Source organism: Lacerta agilis, chromosome 8, assembly GCF_009819535.1.
Source record: "Lacerta agilis isolate rLacAgi1 chromosome 8, rLacAgi1.pri, whole genome shotgun sequence".
Taxonomy (NCBI): Eukaryota; Metazoa; Chordata; class Lepidosauria; order Squamata; family Lacertidae; genus Lacerta; species Lacerta agilis.
In genome coordinates, this window is record NC_046319.1 from 9,339,157 (window position 1) to 9,355,160 (window position 16,004).

At 51.6% G+C, this 16,004-nt stretch overlaps 1 protein-coding gene across 4 annotated transcripts in view; it reads right to left on the minus strand.

Annotated features, from left to right (window-relative positions):
• The window catches only part of RAP1GAP (RAP1 GTPase activating protein), a 53,026-nt gene that overhangs the window by 11,997 nt on the left and 25,025 nt on the right, over window positions 1–16,004 (minus strand). For 3 of the 4 annotated variants that reach the window (XM_033159388.1, XM_033159384.1, XM_033159387.1), the window contains exons 10-17: window positions 12,914–13,014; window positions 12,606–12,735; window positions 12,196–12,351; window positions 10,742–10,813; window positions 8,389–8,475; window positions 7,492–7,632; window positions 5,735–5,866; window positions 2,696–2,773 (exon numbers count right to left, since the gene is read on the minus strand). In XM_033159388.1, the coding sequence (XP_033015279.1) occupies window positions 2,696–2,773; window positions 5,735–5,866; window positions 7,492–7,632; window positions 8,389–8,475; window positions 10,742–10,813; window positions 12,196–12,351; window positions 12,606–12,735; window positions 12,914–13,014 (897 nt within the window). The remainder of the gene's footprint in view (window positions 1–2,695; window positions 2,774–5,734; window positions 5,867–7,491; window positions 7,633–8,388; window positions 8,476–10,741; window positions 10,814–12,195; window positions 12,352–12,605; window positions 12,736–12,913; window positions 13,015–16,004) is intronic. The other variant, XM_033159385.1, reaches the window with a different exon arrangement.

A 16,004-nucleotide genomic window follows, 5' to 3' on the forward strand; every position in this document is an offset into this window, starting at 1 on the left:
AAGGGAGAATCCCGGGGAAAACGGGATACTTGACAGCATTGTTCTATGCTAGCAGGGACCCCAAAATGGTATTCTCCCAGAACTGTAGCTCCCATGGCTCCCTGGCGTGGGAGCCACGGGAACTACATTGGTACCTTGGTTCTCAAACGCCAAAAACCTGGAAGTAAGTGTTCCGGTTTTATAACATTTTCCGGAAGCTGGACACCTGATGCGGCTGTCGGCTACTGTCTCCGCGGCGCCTGCACCAATCAGAAGCTGCGCCTTGGCTTTCAAACATTTCGGAAGTCAAACGGACTCCCGGAACGGATTAAGTTTGGCGCTTTTGTTCTTGCTACTTATTTTGAATTTTCGCTTTTGAGGCTTTTTCGGTTCATTTGTTTTTGTGATTGTGTGGAACCCAGTTCAGCTACCGATCGATTGATTGTGTGACTGCGGAAATGGATGCACGCCCCCCCCTCCAAACAATAACTATCATCGGTGCAGGTAAAAAAAAAAAAAATTATTATTATTATCATCTACAATACTGTCTTATGTATTTTATAGTACAGTACATTGATTACTGCTTTCATTTTATGGATCCGTGGTCTCGTTAGATAGTAAAATTCACGTTAAATGGCTGCTTTAGGGGTTGTTTTTAAAAGTCTGGAACGGATTAATCTGTTTTGCATTCATTTCTATGGGAAAGCTTGCCTTGGTTTCGGAACACTTTGGTTTTGGAACGGACTTCCGGAACGGATTAAGTTTGAGAACCGAGGTACCACTGTAGTTTTAACCTGTTTAAGGTTGCAATGTAGATGGCTGTCTAGTGTATGTCTGCTTCAGCCAGTCCGAAGCCGATGAGGGTTAGTCCCTGCCACCCAAAATCCTTGACTAAAGGCATATGGGTAAAGCTCAGTGCAGAATATATGGAGAAGGATCTGCAAAGGCAGCTACAAATCTTTTAGCACCCTCCGTGACACTTCTGAGGTGGGGGAACAGGGAGTCATGCAAGATGGACCCAGACTTCACTTTGACGGTGCCCAGCAGAGTGCTTCCTTTTATAACGGGGAACTCCCCGGGTGTGGGAAAGAGGAAGGGTGAAGGTCAGGCAGGGTTGGTGGGTGTGTGGCTCAAGTGAATGGCAAAGCATGGCAAGGTGGACAGAAGTGTGCTCTGTGGGGCTGGCGTCCTGCTCATGCCACCATCAGCTCACACAATCCTTTTTATTTAGTTATTTGTTTTTCACAAGAAAAACTTGGGAGACTAGGTTCCTTCACAGTAGGCGTGGAGAACATTTGGTCCACCCTGACGTTGCTGAACTACAGCTCCCTCCATCGCAATCCCTATGGGAACTGTAGTTCAGCAGCAGCAACAACAACTAATAATAAAAGTAATAATAATTTTATAACACTCTGGGTGGCTTACAGCACGTAAAAAAATGGCAAAACATTAGACATTAAATATTTCCCGATACAGGGTTGCCTTCAGATGTCTTCTAAAACTCTGATAGTTGTTTATTTCCTTGAAATCTGATGGGAGGGCGTTCCACAGGGCGGGCGCCACTACCGAGAAGGCCCTCCCGAAAAGGTTCTCCCTCATTCTGATTCAGAAGGAGGGCAGGATCATTATGGCAACAACAAGAAGACAGCCTTAGTGCTGTCATCCTGTGCTGAGAAATCGTTGTTAATTGCTCCCCCCCCCCCGGAAAGCTGATTAAAACGTAAGTAAAATCAGAACAGGTAGCAGTGCTCCTTTATTAGGACCGACTGAAAAGCTACCCGGTAGTGAGCAAGCTTTCGATTTCACCAATTACCGTATTTTTCGCTCCATAAGACGCACTTTTTTCCTCCTAAAAAGTAAGGGGAAATATCTGTGTGTCTTATGGGGTGAATGGTGGTCCCTGGAGCTGAATTGCCCAGGGGCCAAAAGAGGATCATGCTTTTTATTTTACAAAGAGAAAAGAGGGTGTTGAAAGGACCCTACTCAGCAGCTGATCAGCAAGACATCAGGAGAGAGATAAGAGTCCCCTGCTCGGCTCCCTTTCAGCCCCGCCCTCCATTGTTGAATGTGCTGCAGAGGGAGGTTGTTTGTTTCCCCAACGACATGTGACTGGCAGATTAGATTATCTGTCTGGAAACTGTAGAAAAGGCTCCCTTTCCTTTAGAAGCTGCAGAAATGTGAGTTGAACCCCATAAAAACGGGGCTTTTCCTCTTTGCTTTCCCCCCTTCGCAGAAAAAGCTGCAAAACTTTTAGCTGATCCTCAAAAAACAGGGTTTTTCCCTTTGCAAAAAAGCTGCAAAACTTTTAGCTGATCCTCAAAAAAAACCAGGGCTTTTCCCTTTGCAAAAAAGCTGCAAAACTTTTAGCTGATCCTCAAAAAAAACAGGGCTTTTAGAGGAGGAAAACCAGGAAAAAATTTGTTTCCTCCTCTAAAAACAAGGTGCGCCCTATGGTCCGGTGCGCCCTATGGTCCGGTGCGCCCTATGGAGCAAAAAATACGTACTTTTGCAGGAGGGAGCAAGAATTATTAACCTGGGTGTTCCCTCCTGCAACCCAGCCCCCCCCCATCTGAGGTCTAGAGGGGCTATGGGGAATACCAGGGGTGGGGTGTGTGCCCCTCCAACATGCAGGAGGGGGAGGTAGGGGGAAGTCACAGGGCAAGAGGCAGTGAGAGAGACACCAAGAGACAGAGACAGAGAGAGAGAAACTAGCCACCTCTTCTATGGTTCCTATGCCTATGGCGCTGCCTCGTCGTCCGTACCTAGTTGGCGTTTTTCCGGGGACAAGCAATGACTGTGGTAAGCGGACAGAGAGAGCGCAGGGGAAAAAAAGGACAGGGAGAGGAAAGGGAGGGGGAACAAAGGAATGAGAGAGAAAGAGAAAGAAAGAGAGAGAGAGAGAGAGAGAGGTCATGCAAAACAAAATGGCGCCAGGTCATCATAACAATGGCTAAAGCTAAAAGGCGGGCCGGGGTCCCCAGATGGAGGGGGTGGGCATGGAATCGGCCATGGCACAGGTAGAAAGCGGGGAGCAAAATGCTGCAATTTGGGGGGGACCCCGTGTTGGGTCACAGCAGGTCAGTTTGGGGTATGAATAGCAATTCTTTTTGGGGGGGTTGCGTTGGCTGGATTTTGCCCGCAGTCTGCAATGGGGAGCAGCTGCGGGTATTGTCTGGAATAGGGCAGCAGGGACCCCCTTTCTCTGCCCCACATGCCAAACTCCTCGTCCTGATCTGTGCCTGGCCAGCCTTCCGCCTGACCCCAGCGCCCTTGTTCACGGTGCCTCCGTAGGACTCCAGTCCGCTGCTAAGCTGGGCTACCCACCCACCGCAACCCCTAGGAAAAAATGGCCGGGAATCTTGGGCCCTCCAGAGGCCGCTGAACCACCAGTAAATCTTGTATCAACCCCTGCCACCAGTTGGGGAGTCAAAGCTCAGCTGAGGAGCCACAGGTTCTCCATCCCTACATTAGAGTAAGGTAGAGTTGTGATGGAAATTGGTCTGTGCAGTGAAGGCAAGTAACAGTCTAGTCGAGGGACGGGAAAGATTTGGCCCTCCAGGCTGGACTCCCAACTCCCCTGTGCTCCAAACAAACATGGCCCCTGGCCAGGGGTCACAAATCATCAGATTGTAGAGTTGAGGATTTTAAAGACCCCCTCAAGGCCAATCTTAAAAAATGGGGAACACTGGGCCTGCGAGGGCTCCAATTGGAGAACAGCCTTTACCAAAGGTGTCGTGGGCTTTGAAGATGCTCGAACTCAGGACGGAAGTGAGAAACGCGCTAAGAGGAAGGCGCGCTTGGCAAACCCTCGCTGTGATCAACTCCCGCCCGGAAACCTCTGTCCCCGCTGCGGAAGGACGTGTGGATCCAGAATTGGCCTCCACAGTCACTGACGGATTCGCCGTTAAGAGTGTGTTCATGGAAGGCAATCTTACTCGGCTACGAGGGATCGCCAGTGAAGAACCCCCTGCGGAGTGGGGCACCCAGAGACAGCTAGAAGACCCACACTTTACTAGCAGAAGAGGAGCCACCGCAAGGGATGATGGGAGTTGGAACTCTGCAGCATCCGGAGGGTCAAAGCTCCCTCCCCCCCCAACCTGTTCCTAACCAGGGCACTGTAGGATGAAAGGGCATTGCTCCAGGCCCACCCCCACCCCACCCCCTGCAGCTTGCCGTCCTTGCAGCCCAGACAGGAGGTGGAATAATTGGACTTTTGCACCCTTTCGGAGGTACACGCACTTGAGTTAGCGATTGCAAGTACATGAAAGGGAGCCGGGGGCCACGTGTGCCTAAGGTTATCTTGTGCCAATCGGCTCAGAGCAACGGAACGTGCAAGCCTTAGGTCTCTGGAACTAAAATAAGAACCAAACAGGCCGTCCCTTCCTGCTCATTATTTTTTTTTGGGGGGTGGGGTGGGGGGCATGGGAAATATCATGGTCTTGCTTGGAGACTCCCGGCTGTTTTCATTTCTTAACTTTGCCCCAGCTCTGGAGTGCGAGCGCCATCTACTGGCCACTCGCAAGCACCGCATCCAAAGTGTTTCCAATGACTTTGCCTCCAGCCCCAATGAGAACCGGCTGCTTGGGAGTGACAAATGGATTTATGGAAACCTCACTGCGAGGGTGGCTTGGAGGAGAAGCACATTTACACTGTCCCTTACCCTCCCCCTTCATTCTTAATGCGTAGGAAACTGCATTGTATAGAGCCAGGCTTTTGGGGTCACCTGGCTCAGTATTGTCTGCTCTGACTGGCAGCAACTTTTTAGGGTTTGAGACACAGGACATTCCCAGCCCTACCTTAAGATGCTTGCAGGGGATTGAACCTGGGGGCCTTCTGCACACAGAGCAGGTAGCTCAGTCGGTAGAGCACAAGGCTCTTAATCTCGGGGTCATGGGTTCGAGCCCCACGTTGGGCAAAAAAAATTCTGCATTACAGGGAGTCCTTTCCAACTCTACATTCTATGATTCTATGACTCTGGGATAGCATTACTACCAAGCCAAGGTCCTTACAGAAGTCCATAATGGTCAAATAAGGGTGTACACATGTGAAATTGACTGGACCACATCATAAGCAACTCCTCCCCCCATCCCGCTTCAAGAATGAAATTGACTGGACTGGATAACCAGGAGCTCCTGGTCCAGTCAATTTCACTTCCAGAAGGGGAAGGGTGGGGAGAAAACCCTGTTTGCAATCTGCTCCAGTCAATTTCACTTCCGGGAGGGGAAGGATGGGGAGAAAACCCTGTTTGCAACCTGGTCCAGTCAATTTCACTTCCGGGAGGGGAAGGATGGGGGGAAAACCCTGTTTGCAACCTGGTCCAGTCAATTTCACTTCTGGGAGGAGGAGGGTGGGGAGAAAACCCTGTTTGCAATCTGGTCCAGTCAATTTCACTTCTGGGAGAAGGGTGGGGAGAAAACCCTGTTTGCAATCTGGTCCAGTCAATTTCACTCCCCAAGGTGGCGATGCATTGCTGAATGAGTGAGGAGCTGGCAAACTTCGCCGGTTATTAATGAACTCGTTTCGAGAGAGCTCAGCGCAGGAAGCAAGGGGATGGGAAGGTCAACCCGGGAAGTGACTTTTAATTGGGGGGTGGGCACAGATAAGGAGGGGGGGGAATGAGGCGTTCAGAGCGGCTAGGTCAAGAAGGGGCAGGAGTTACTAGGGAGGAGATGTGGCGAGAGGGGAGAAGGGTGGGGTGGGGAATACAGGGACTTGGGAGGGAACCAGGGGATTTGGGGGGAGGGGGGGCACTCACTATGCCTGCGGCTTTGGCGATGTCGGGGTTGTTGTGGCCAAAACTCCCGCTGTGGCTGGTGGAGACAGTGTTCTGCCTCTTGCCACTGAGCCCCATGGCATCCATTGACTGGCTGCGGCTGCGGATCACTCTCTGCAAAGGGGGGAAACGGATGTCGTGTCACCGGAGCCCCTCCCTCTTTACCCTCGCAGCCAGGCTCCCGGCCCTACAGCCCTTGGGCAATGGAGCAGGGAACTGAGAGGGGTCGGGCTGGGGGAGTGGGAGGCCTTTGCCTAGACGCAGATATTCCCGCCCGCCAAAACTTTGTAATTCTTTAGCTGCAGTTGCTGCCCTTCCGGGGGGGGGGGTTGGGCTAAATGACCCCTGGAGGTTCCCACCGACTCCACAATGCTATGATCCTATGATTAAATTCAATGCGACACAGGCAGGCTGCAGCCTACAGAACTGCTTTATAGAGAGAGCCCATGTAGCTCAGCGATTGTCTACACTGACCGGCAGCAACGGCTGTCCGGGGTTTTAGAGGCAGCCCTAGTTGGAGATGCTACCTTTGAGGACTGAACCTGGGGCCTTCTGCATGCAAAGCAGGTGCTCTGACACTGAGCTGTGGCCCTACAAAAAAGGCGACAAGTTCCTAGTCCTCATGGTTGTGAACAAAAAAAGGCAGCTATTAAGAGGCCGCTGCCTCGTATGGTGCCAACCTCCTTGGGTCTACCTAGTTCAGGATTGTAATGACTCCCCGCCAGAGTTTCAGGTAGGGGACATCCCTGGCCCGAACTAAAGATGCTGCTAAGGATTCAGAGTGGTGAGAAGATTGGTAACAGCGACTGATTTTATTGCAGAGTAGCTGCCATACATCTGTAGCGGGGGGGAAAGCGCGGCTTCGGATTGGCTGCAGGAAACTCCTGCAGCCAATCGGAAGCCCCGCCGGACAACTGGCTTCCGAAAGAACGTTTGAAAACCGGAACACTCACTCCCGGTTTTCAATTGCTCGGGAGCGTTTGGGAGCCGAGATACGACTGCATTGGATTTTATTGTGATGCTTCTGATGGGGTAGAGGGTTATAGGGATGTACTTATGGAACCGAGGGGCCAATGGGGGCCCCCAAAAGTTTGGGAACCGCCAGCCAAAGCCAGCGACCATGTGTAGAAATCCCTGTGCCCCAAACGAGCCATCGGGGGGGGATGCCTCTCAGCCCCGGGCGACGTCACCTGCTCCCCACACCTCTCTTGCACAGGTGGGGGTGGCACATCCTGTCTCACAGCTTGGGGCAACATGGGAAAGTGCTGCTCTGTGCGTGCGCCATGCGCCCACCCCTTATCGCCTCCGCTGAGCTTCATTTAGCTGCGGCTTCCGGCAAGATCTCGCTAGGGCATAAGAGTTTGGATTTGACATCCCGCTTCATCACTACCCGAAGGAGTCTCAAAGCGGCTAACGTTCTCCTTTCCCTTCCTCCCCCACAAAAAAAAACACTCTGTGAGGTGAGTGGGGCTGAGACTTCAGAGAAGTGTGACTAGCCCAAGGTCACCCAGCAGCTGCATGTGGAGGAGTGGGGACGCGAACCCGGTTCCCCAGATTACGAGTCTACCGCTCTTAACCACTACACCACACTGGCTCTGACATCTTGCCAGACATAGAAGCTGATACAGCTGCTTCTTCTCTGGGTTTTTTTGGGGTGGGGGTGGGCCACAGAGCCACCCCTTGGATTCCGCCACCTGAGGCATCTCCCTCACGGACGGCCCCTGCTCACACGCACCCACCTTGAAGGACTCGAAGAAGCCCCCGCTGCTCCCGCTGCCGTTCTCCATCTTGTCCTCATCTCCCCCGAGGCCCATCATGGACTGGCTGTTGAGGTGCAGCTCCTCGTAGAGGGTCTCCAACAGAGCTGTCCGCGTGCGCTCCTGCAGCCAGGAGGGAACCGGGGTGGGGTGGGGTTTAGGGCTGATCGGAGAGAGGGACGGGGAAAGTTTGGAGGAGAGGCGGGCGGGGAGACTAGCCTGATCCCACCCCACCCCACCGACCGCAAGTTGGCGGAAAAGCAGTGGAACCGCTGCCAGTTGAGCAGCTCCTCACTGTTAGGGCACCAACAAGTTGGCGTGCTGAAGCGCAGCAGTTAGGGTGAGATAAGGCAAGGTCAAACAGTCCAGGTCAGAAGCCAGCCGAAGTCAGGTATCAGTACTGGGGTCAGGAGAAGCCGGAGTCAGGGACAGTCCGAGTCAGGAACAAACCAAGTCGATCAGGAACAAGCCAGGAGTCAGGAACAACCAGGAACACAGGAACGAGACGAGCAAAAGCAACCACGCGCCCAGCACAATAGTTGCAGAAGCTGTAGAGTGGGCTAGCCGGCTTCCCTAAGAAGCCGGTTCACTCCCACGCTTCCTATGAGCTACAGCTGTCTCCAATTGACAGCTGAGAAGGGAGGAGGAGGAGAGGGGATCGGCCGATTCCCCTCCTGACTGGGACCTGCTTCTGGCCCCACTTCTTCCCCTAGCTCTGGTCTTCCCTCCTCCTCCCTGTCAGATTCCTCCTCCTCTGAGGAGTGCCGCCACCAGTCCTCCCCAGGCACGAACTCCTCAGATTCCTCTGTGGGTGCTGCCCTGTCGGGGGGGGAGTCCTTGCCACCACTCCTCCTCATCTGACTCGACCCTGACACTCACCTCCAGTTTGGCAAACTTCTCCGCCTTGTAGCAGGCGTACTCGGCGTTGATCAGCTTCGTCAGGAGGAATTCTTGGAAGTCGGGGCCCTGGGAAAAGGAAAACAGGAAGGTGGGGAAACGGAACGCAACTCCCGCCGTCCCTGACTCAACCCGCAGACCTTCTGCAAAGGCAAAGGAAGCGCTCCTGCAACTGAGCCACGGCCCCTTCCCTGACGACAGGTAAAGGCAAATGATGACCCACCATTTATTTATTTATTTATTAAATTTGTATGCCACCCTACTCTTAAGATTTAGTGTCAGGAGTATAACGTATTCCTGGACACAGCAGAGTTAACCGCAGGCTTTTTCTGGAAGCTTCTGGCTGTTGTGTAATTAACTGGACAGCACAACGCAGGAACTCAGCAACTCACTGGATAACTATATACAGTATTTGTTGAAGCAACTAGTATCCATAAGTTACTATGTACAGACTTTACAAATAAAAGAAACAAAGCATAAAATCTTTCCTCACTGTCTCTCTCTCTCTCTACACTGACCACTTTCTCCACACCAACCTAACACTAACACACCACACAAGCTCTCACACAGAGCTCACTCTTTAGGAACTCATTGACCAATCATAGGTCGTTGCTAAGGGTCTAGAGAGAGCGCAGATCTGGGCTTTCTGCCAACTGGTAATTGCTTGAAGATAAGACAGCTGAATTTCTGCACGTAGGCAATTTGAAATCTCTAACACCTACACCTGCAGGTCTCAGGGCGGTTACAACATAAAATCACAATGCAAAAACATAAAATACATAATAAAAACAAAAACAACCCAATAATCTCCCCCTCAAAAAAAAAAAAAAGGTTTCTCCCTCCCTCCTTTCTCACTGTTTACCCCATAAACCTGCACTGGAAATTCTCCCAATGCTCCAGAGCAGATTTAGGGCTTGTGGCAATGGGGGTGGGCGAGGGGGCGGTCCACCCTGGGTACCACTCTGTGTGTGTGTGTGTGTGACAAGATGGCCCGCTGTCTCCCCCCAGCTGTAGAGCAGCCGAGGGCACACACACAGTTTGTATGGGCGCCGCACGTGCGTAGTGCTTATGGACATTGCATGTGCACTGCCAGGTGGTTCGCTCCGTCCCTCGGCGTCCCGCCCCGGGTGCCGGTGAGCGTTCCTCCGCCACTGCGCAAAGGGAGGGGAGAATCTTGTTCCATGAATACAAAAACTCACTTGAATCCCGCCCAGAGCCAACCTAAATTAATCCCCCGGATAGAAAATACCAAACTGGAAAACAGTGCGTGGAAAAACACTCTGGCCTGATAATAATAATAATAATAATAATAATAATAATAATAATAATAATAATAATTTATTTATACCCCACCCATCTGGCCAGGTCTCCCCAGCCACTCTGGGCGGCCTCCAACAAATACCAAAATACAATACAAAGTCACAAATTAAAAACTTCCCTAAACAGGGCTGCCTTCCGGTATTTTCTAAATGACAGGTAGTTGTTTATCTCTCTGACCCCTGATGGGAGGGCGTTCCACAGGGCGGGCGCCACTACCGAGAAGGCCTTCTGTCTGGTTCCCTGTAGCTTTGCTTCTCGCGGTGAGGGAACCGCCAGAAGGCCCTCGGTGCTGGATCTCAGTGTCCGGGCTGAATGATGGGGGTGGAGACGCTCCTTCAGGTATACAGGACCGAGGCCGTTTAGGGCTTTAAAGGTCAGCACCAACACTTTGAATTGTGCTTGGAAACGTACTGGGAGCCAATGTAGATCTCTCAGAACCGGTGTTATGTGGTCCCGGCGGCCACTCCCAGTCACCAGCCTAGCTGCCGCATTCTGGATTAGTTGCAGTTTCCGGGTCACCTTCAAAGGTAGCCCCACATAGAGCGCATTGCAGTAGTCCAAGTGGGAGATAACCAGAGCATGCACCACTCTGGTGAGACAGTTCGTGGGCAGGTAGGGTCTCGGCTTGCGTACCAGATGGAGCTGGTAGACAGCCGCCCTGGACACAGAATTAACCTGCGCTTCCATGGACAGCTGTGATTCAGACATAAACACCCCCCCCTCTCTCTCTGCCTAGGTTTTAAGTTGCAAGCAACTCCTGTTAACCCTGGATAAAATTAACCTGGGTCATTTTGCACGTGGTAATTAAATTACAATCTCAAACTGAAGAGGGTGTTGTCCTGAACACACCAGGCTCAGTACATTAGCCGTGGTTGAACACGATTCCTCTTCCAAGGCTTGCTGGGGGTGGGGGAGGTACCCTCAGCTTCCTTCACTTTCCTTGACACCAGGACAGGCTAGAGGTGAAGGAGGAAGGAGCGTCAAAGCCCAGCTGGTCGGCTGCAGGAAAACTCACCTTTCGGAAAACGGCCGGGTTGGGCAACGGGGGTCCAAAGAAAGGCACATCGTCCCGGGCAGTGACAGAGACCTGGAGAGAAAGAGGGGAAGGATGAGGGGGATAGAGAGATGCAACCAGGAAGCTCCAGAAGCTGCCTAGAAGTCATCCAGAGATGGAAAGAAGATAAAGCCCCTACCAGAGAAGAGTGGCAGGTGAAGTTGATGGACTATGCCGAAATGGCTAAAACGACCGGATGAGTCAGAAATCAGGAAGACCAAAATTTTAACAAGGAATGGGGAAAATTTATAACTTATCTTAAAGACCGGGCACCCCCAAACTCAGCCCTCCAGATGTTTTGAGACTACAATTCCCATCATCCCTGACCACTGGTCCTGTTAGCTAGGGATGATGGGAGTTGTAGTCCCAAAACAGCTGGAGGGCCGAGTTTTGGGATGCCTGTTAAAGACCATTGTAAACAGCTAAAACGGTTAGTAGGATTGGAATATGGCTTGTAGTCTAAGGGCAAATTTTGGATACAATGGAGATGTAAAAGATTTGGATCACCATAAAAGATGCGGGAGGAAATGGTTAACAGTAGGACCTACAAAGGGGAGGAGGGAAGTCCGGGAGATGCCTTGAATTCCCGTTTTTATTATTTATGTTTGATATATCTCTGTAAAACTTTAATTTGAAAAAACAAATAAACAAATTGATTTTAAAAATAAATTGATCTTTAAAATGCCTTCGGCCCTCGTCTGTACCACTCCTTTTTGAGAGCCGGGCAGAGAACTCAGGTGGATTAAGATGGCGGAAAAAGGAGATTCCGACGAAATATTAGTAAGAACTTTGCAGCCATAACAGCTGTACGACGGTCGGACCGACTCCTTTGCAAGCAGGGCGGTGTCCCTCTTTCGTTGGGGATTTTAAAGCAGAGGTTGAACCTGTCAGGGGTTCTTTAGTTGCATTGCAGAGGGGGCTGGACTAGATGAGCCCTGGGGGGGAGGCTCCTTCCAACTCAAGTGCCCGGTAGCTCTTCTTTACGGACCCTCCAGGGTGTTAAGTATCAGCAGAGGGGGGGGGTCCCCCTTTGTCGCTCCACCTCCCTCTGAAGTTTGGGTGGTGGTGGCCTGAGACAGGGCCTTCTCTAAGCCAGCACCCCCTGGGTTGTGGAATTCCCACCCCAGAGAGGTCCGCCGGGCACCTTCACTGTACAACACCACCCTTTTCCCCTGGCCTCTGACAGACCAGAGGGTCTTTTTAGGGCCCACCCTCTTTCTGCGACTGTAACCTGCTATAACTGTATACAATTTTCAATTCCTGTCAATTACCTGCTGGTGAAAGGTGGGTAATCAATTGAATCAATAATGGTAATAATAGTAAAGTCCGTCCGTCCCCCCCCCCCAACCACCCATCGCCATTCCAGCTTCCGGCATCCGGAGCTAACAGACTCCACCAAGAAAAGGCCCAGCCACCTTGTAGAGAGTGTTCTCCGTACAGGGATTCTCAGCTTGCACTACAATGTAGGCGTGCAGGAAGTTGGAGGCGATCATGTCCGGGACAAAGGGCGTGTTCTCGTCCTGGAAGATGATGGCCACAATGTCGTTCCCGATGTGCCGTTTCCTCTGCAGCTATAAGCAGGAGGAGAGAGAGGAGAGGAGAGGGTCGTTGTTTCAGCCCCACTCGGTTTTGCTCACCCGGGAGGTGGGGGAAGAGGGGGGGAAAACACACACGAAAGGGGTTTCAGGCCAGGAGGCGACAAGTCCAGGCAAGCTGTGAGCTCCACCAGCTCGTAAGGCGGTGCTTCCACCGGTGCACTGCCGGCTACGCCTTTCCTCTGCCCTCCTGGCTGCGCTTTCCTCCGCCATCGCAGCCGCGTCCCTACCTGCTGGGCATCCCCCTCCGTGTAGGGCAGCTTGGTGGAGACGTGGAACATGATCTCCTTGTTTCGGAAGTTGTAGTAGACCGACTCTGTCCCTGTCTGACCGTGGGTCACGTCGAGGCCGCCCCGAAACCTGCACCCCACAGAAAGACACGGGCCTGAGACCAGTTTCGAGGGCTGTGCTACCAACAGCTTTGAGAGTTTTCAGGAGAGAAAAACAACAACGGTGCCCATGGCATGCAGCTGGGTCTGGGGAGGGGGGCAGACATAAAGGAGGCCCCCTGTTCTCCCTCTGTCCAGACTCTACTCACCCCTTGAAGTCCTGCAACTTGACTTTCTGACCCAAGAATTCAAGGAATTCGATGAATGCTGGGCTCTCCTCTGTGGTGCTGAAGAGCTCCTCTTCTGAAGTCTGCAGAGAAGAGGCAGAGTTATGTTTGTTGATGCTTGGCTTACAGCCACAGTGGGGAGGGGGGTAGGTCTCTGTGCATCCCTAACCCGGATCACCTTGAAGGGGAAAGGACCGGCCAGATGTAGGAGCTTACAGCCCTCTCCTGTTAGCATCCCAGATAACTTAAGAAGACCCCTGCGCTGGTTGGATTTGGCCAATGGGGGCTCTAGCATCCTGTCCTCAAGGTGATCAAGCAGCTACTGAATTGGGACCCTCGGCACAAGCGCTCGATAGCTCTCCCCCCACCCCATGAATTTGTCCAATTGTGTTCTAAAGCCATCCATATTTTGGGGGGGGGGAATTACCCCTGCTCTCCTTTAGAAAAGCGGGGGAGGACATTTTTGCTTTTAGGGAGAATGATGTGCTTTAGTTGAGGGAGAGAGAGAGAGAGAGAGAGATGATGTAGACCATGGGTAGGCAAACTAAGGCCTGGGGCTGGATCTGGCCCAATCGCCATCTCAATCCGGCCTGCAGACGGTCCAGGAATCAGCGTGTTTTTACATGAGTAGAATGTGTCCTTTTATTTAAAAAGCATCTCTGGGTTATTTGTGGTGCCTGCCTGGTGTTTTTATATGAGTAGAATATGTGCTTTTATTTAAAATGCATCTCTGGGTTATTTGTGGGGCATAGGAATTCATTCATTTCCCCCCCCCCCCGCAAAAAAATAATATAGTCTGGCCTACCACAAGGTCTGAGGGACAGTGGACCAGCCCCCTGCTGAAAAAGTTCGCTGACCCCTGATATAGATATAGCTGTATTAATGAGAAAAGTATCAGGCGGCAATCTCTAAGTCCAAATTCAGGAGTGGGCAGAAAGTAGTTTAGAATTAACTGGTAGATCTTGCGGGATCTGCAGGAGGGCTATTATCACAGGATCCCAACACAAGTCTCCTTCTCCACCCTCCTCCATGCCTACAGGTTTCAAACCGGGGTGCTGGGATGAAGAATGCAGCCTACAAGTACGCTTTTGTGCAAAAGAACGGCCAGTTCAAATTCTGCCCTGGAATGGGAAACAAAAACCCCATGCTCAGATTGTACAGGACACTCTGTCATTTCATTTCCAGGTTGGTGGGTCTCACGGTTACAGGGAAACCCCCACAAATCTGAAGTCATGCCGGCTGTAATTCATTGGGTTTGAATCTGTGGGGGCCTCGCCCTTTTGAGGGGGGCTGAGAGGTTAAATAATCTATAGACCAAGCAGGGGCAGTTTACGCTCTGAAAGAATAATGCCAAACTCAGCTGTCCTGTGAAGTTCTCTAAATTTTGCAATTCAGCTCTCCAAGAGGGGCGGGGGATAAAATTGTTGGGGGCGAAAATATAGGATATTAGGAGAAAGTGGACATAAAATGCATGTACCAGTGAGGAAAATAACATCCCAAAACGCATGGGGGGGGGGAATGTCTTGCGAAAACGTGTGTCTATATCAGAGGAAACAGCTTCAGTCCATTAATTTCAAGAGGTCACAATCCCAACCTGGGCCACTAGATGGAGCTCCCACCACCTGGCAAAATCATACATTTAACAGGCTTTTTTTATATAAAAAAATGCAAACATTTTAAATAGAGAGGCTGGTGGGTGGCACTATGAAAGCTGGATCATGGTGTTTCTCTCCCTCCCCCCCCCCCTTTCCCTTTTCATCCCCTGAGAATCACTTGTCAATTGACTGTGCCTTTTTACCCCTGCCCCAAAGGATCAGAGCTTTGTCATGACTTCCTCACGATAAAAGCTGCGCAGGAGGCAGGGAGCACTCAATTTAGCTCAGCTTTTTAAGAAAAGGCCCTCCTGCATGCTCTGGAGGGGGGGGGGGGTAGGAGGCTGCGTGCTGCCTCTGGGGGGGGAAGGTACCCCTCCCCTTTCCCGATCTGATTGCTCAGGTGTGAAGGAGCCAGAGGTGGGGAGGGGGAGGTGAATGGGGAGGAATCCGGCATCCCTGAAGCAGCACCGAAGTATTGCCATTTGTTCAGGGGGAGAAGAAGCGGGGGGGGGGGGTCCTCCGATGCTGGTGCACAGCGGCTCCCTCCAGCCAACAAACCCAGCAGGCAGGGCAGTCCACATACAGTGGAACCTCGGTTCTCGAACCGCTCCGTTCCCAAACGTTCAGCATATCTGAAGGAGCGTCTCCATCCCCATCGATCTACCCGGACACTGAGGTCCGGCACTGAGGGCCTTCTGGCAGTTCCCTCACTGCAAGAAGCTAAGTTACAGGGAACCAGGCAGAGGGCCTTCTCAGTAGTGGCGCCCGCCCTGTGGAACGCCCTCCCATCAGATGTCAAGGAAATAAGCAGCTATCCTATTTTTAAAAGACATCTGAAGGCAGCCCTGTTTAGGGAAGCTTTTAATGTTTGATTGATTATTGTATTTTAATATTCTGTTGGAAGCCGCCCAGAGTGGCTGGGGAGGCCCAGCCAGATGAGCGGGGGTATAAAGAAAAATTATTATTATTATTATTATTATTATTATTATTATTATGCTCCCGAACGTCAAAAACCTGGAAGTGTTCCGGTTTTCAAACGTTCCTCGAAACCCAAACGTCCGACGCGGCTTCTGATCTGCAAAAAAAAAAGCCTGGCTGCCAGCCAATCGGAAGCCGCGCCTCGGAATTCGGACGTTTCGGAAGTCGCACGTCCTGAAAATGAGTAAAAAAAAAAGAGAGGGAGAGAAGCGACCCCAAGGAGCCGTCCAGTCTGACCCCATACAAAGCCAGAATCGCAGGATCAAACCTGAGACCTTCTGCAGGCAGGACGGGTGCTCTGCCAAGAAGCTATAGGGACTTCCAAGTGAAAGAAAGTAAAATTCCAATAAAGGACTATGCTCTGCAGCGATGCTTCTGAATGCTAGTTGCTGAAAGCCACAGGAGGGGAGACGGTTGCTGCGCTCGGGTCATCCCTGTGGGATTCCCTTAGCGACATCTGGCCAGCCACCACAAGGGAAGGATGCTAAACTATATGGGTC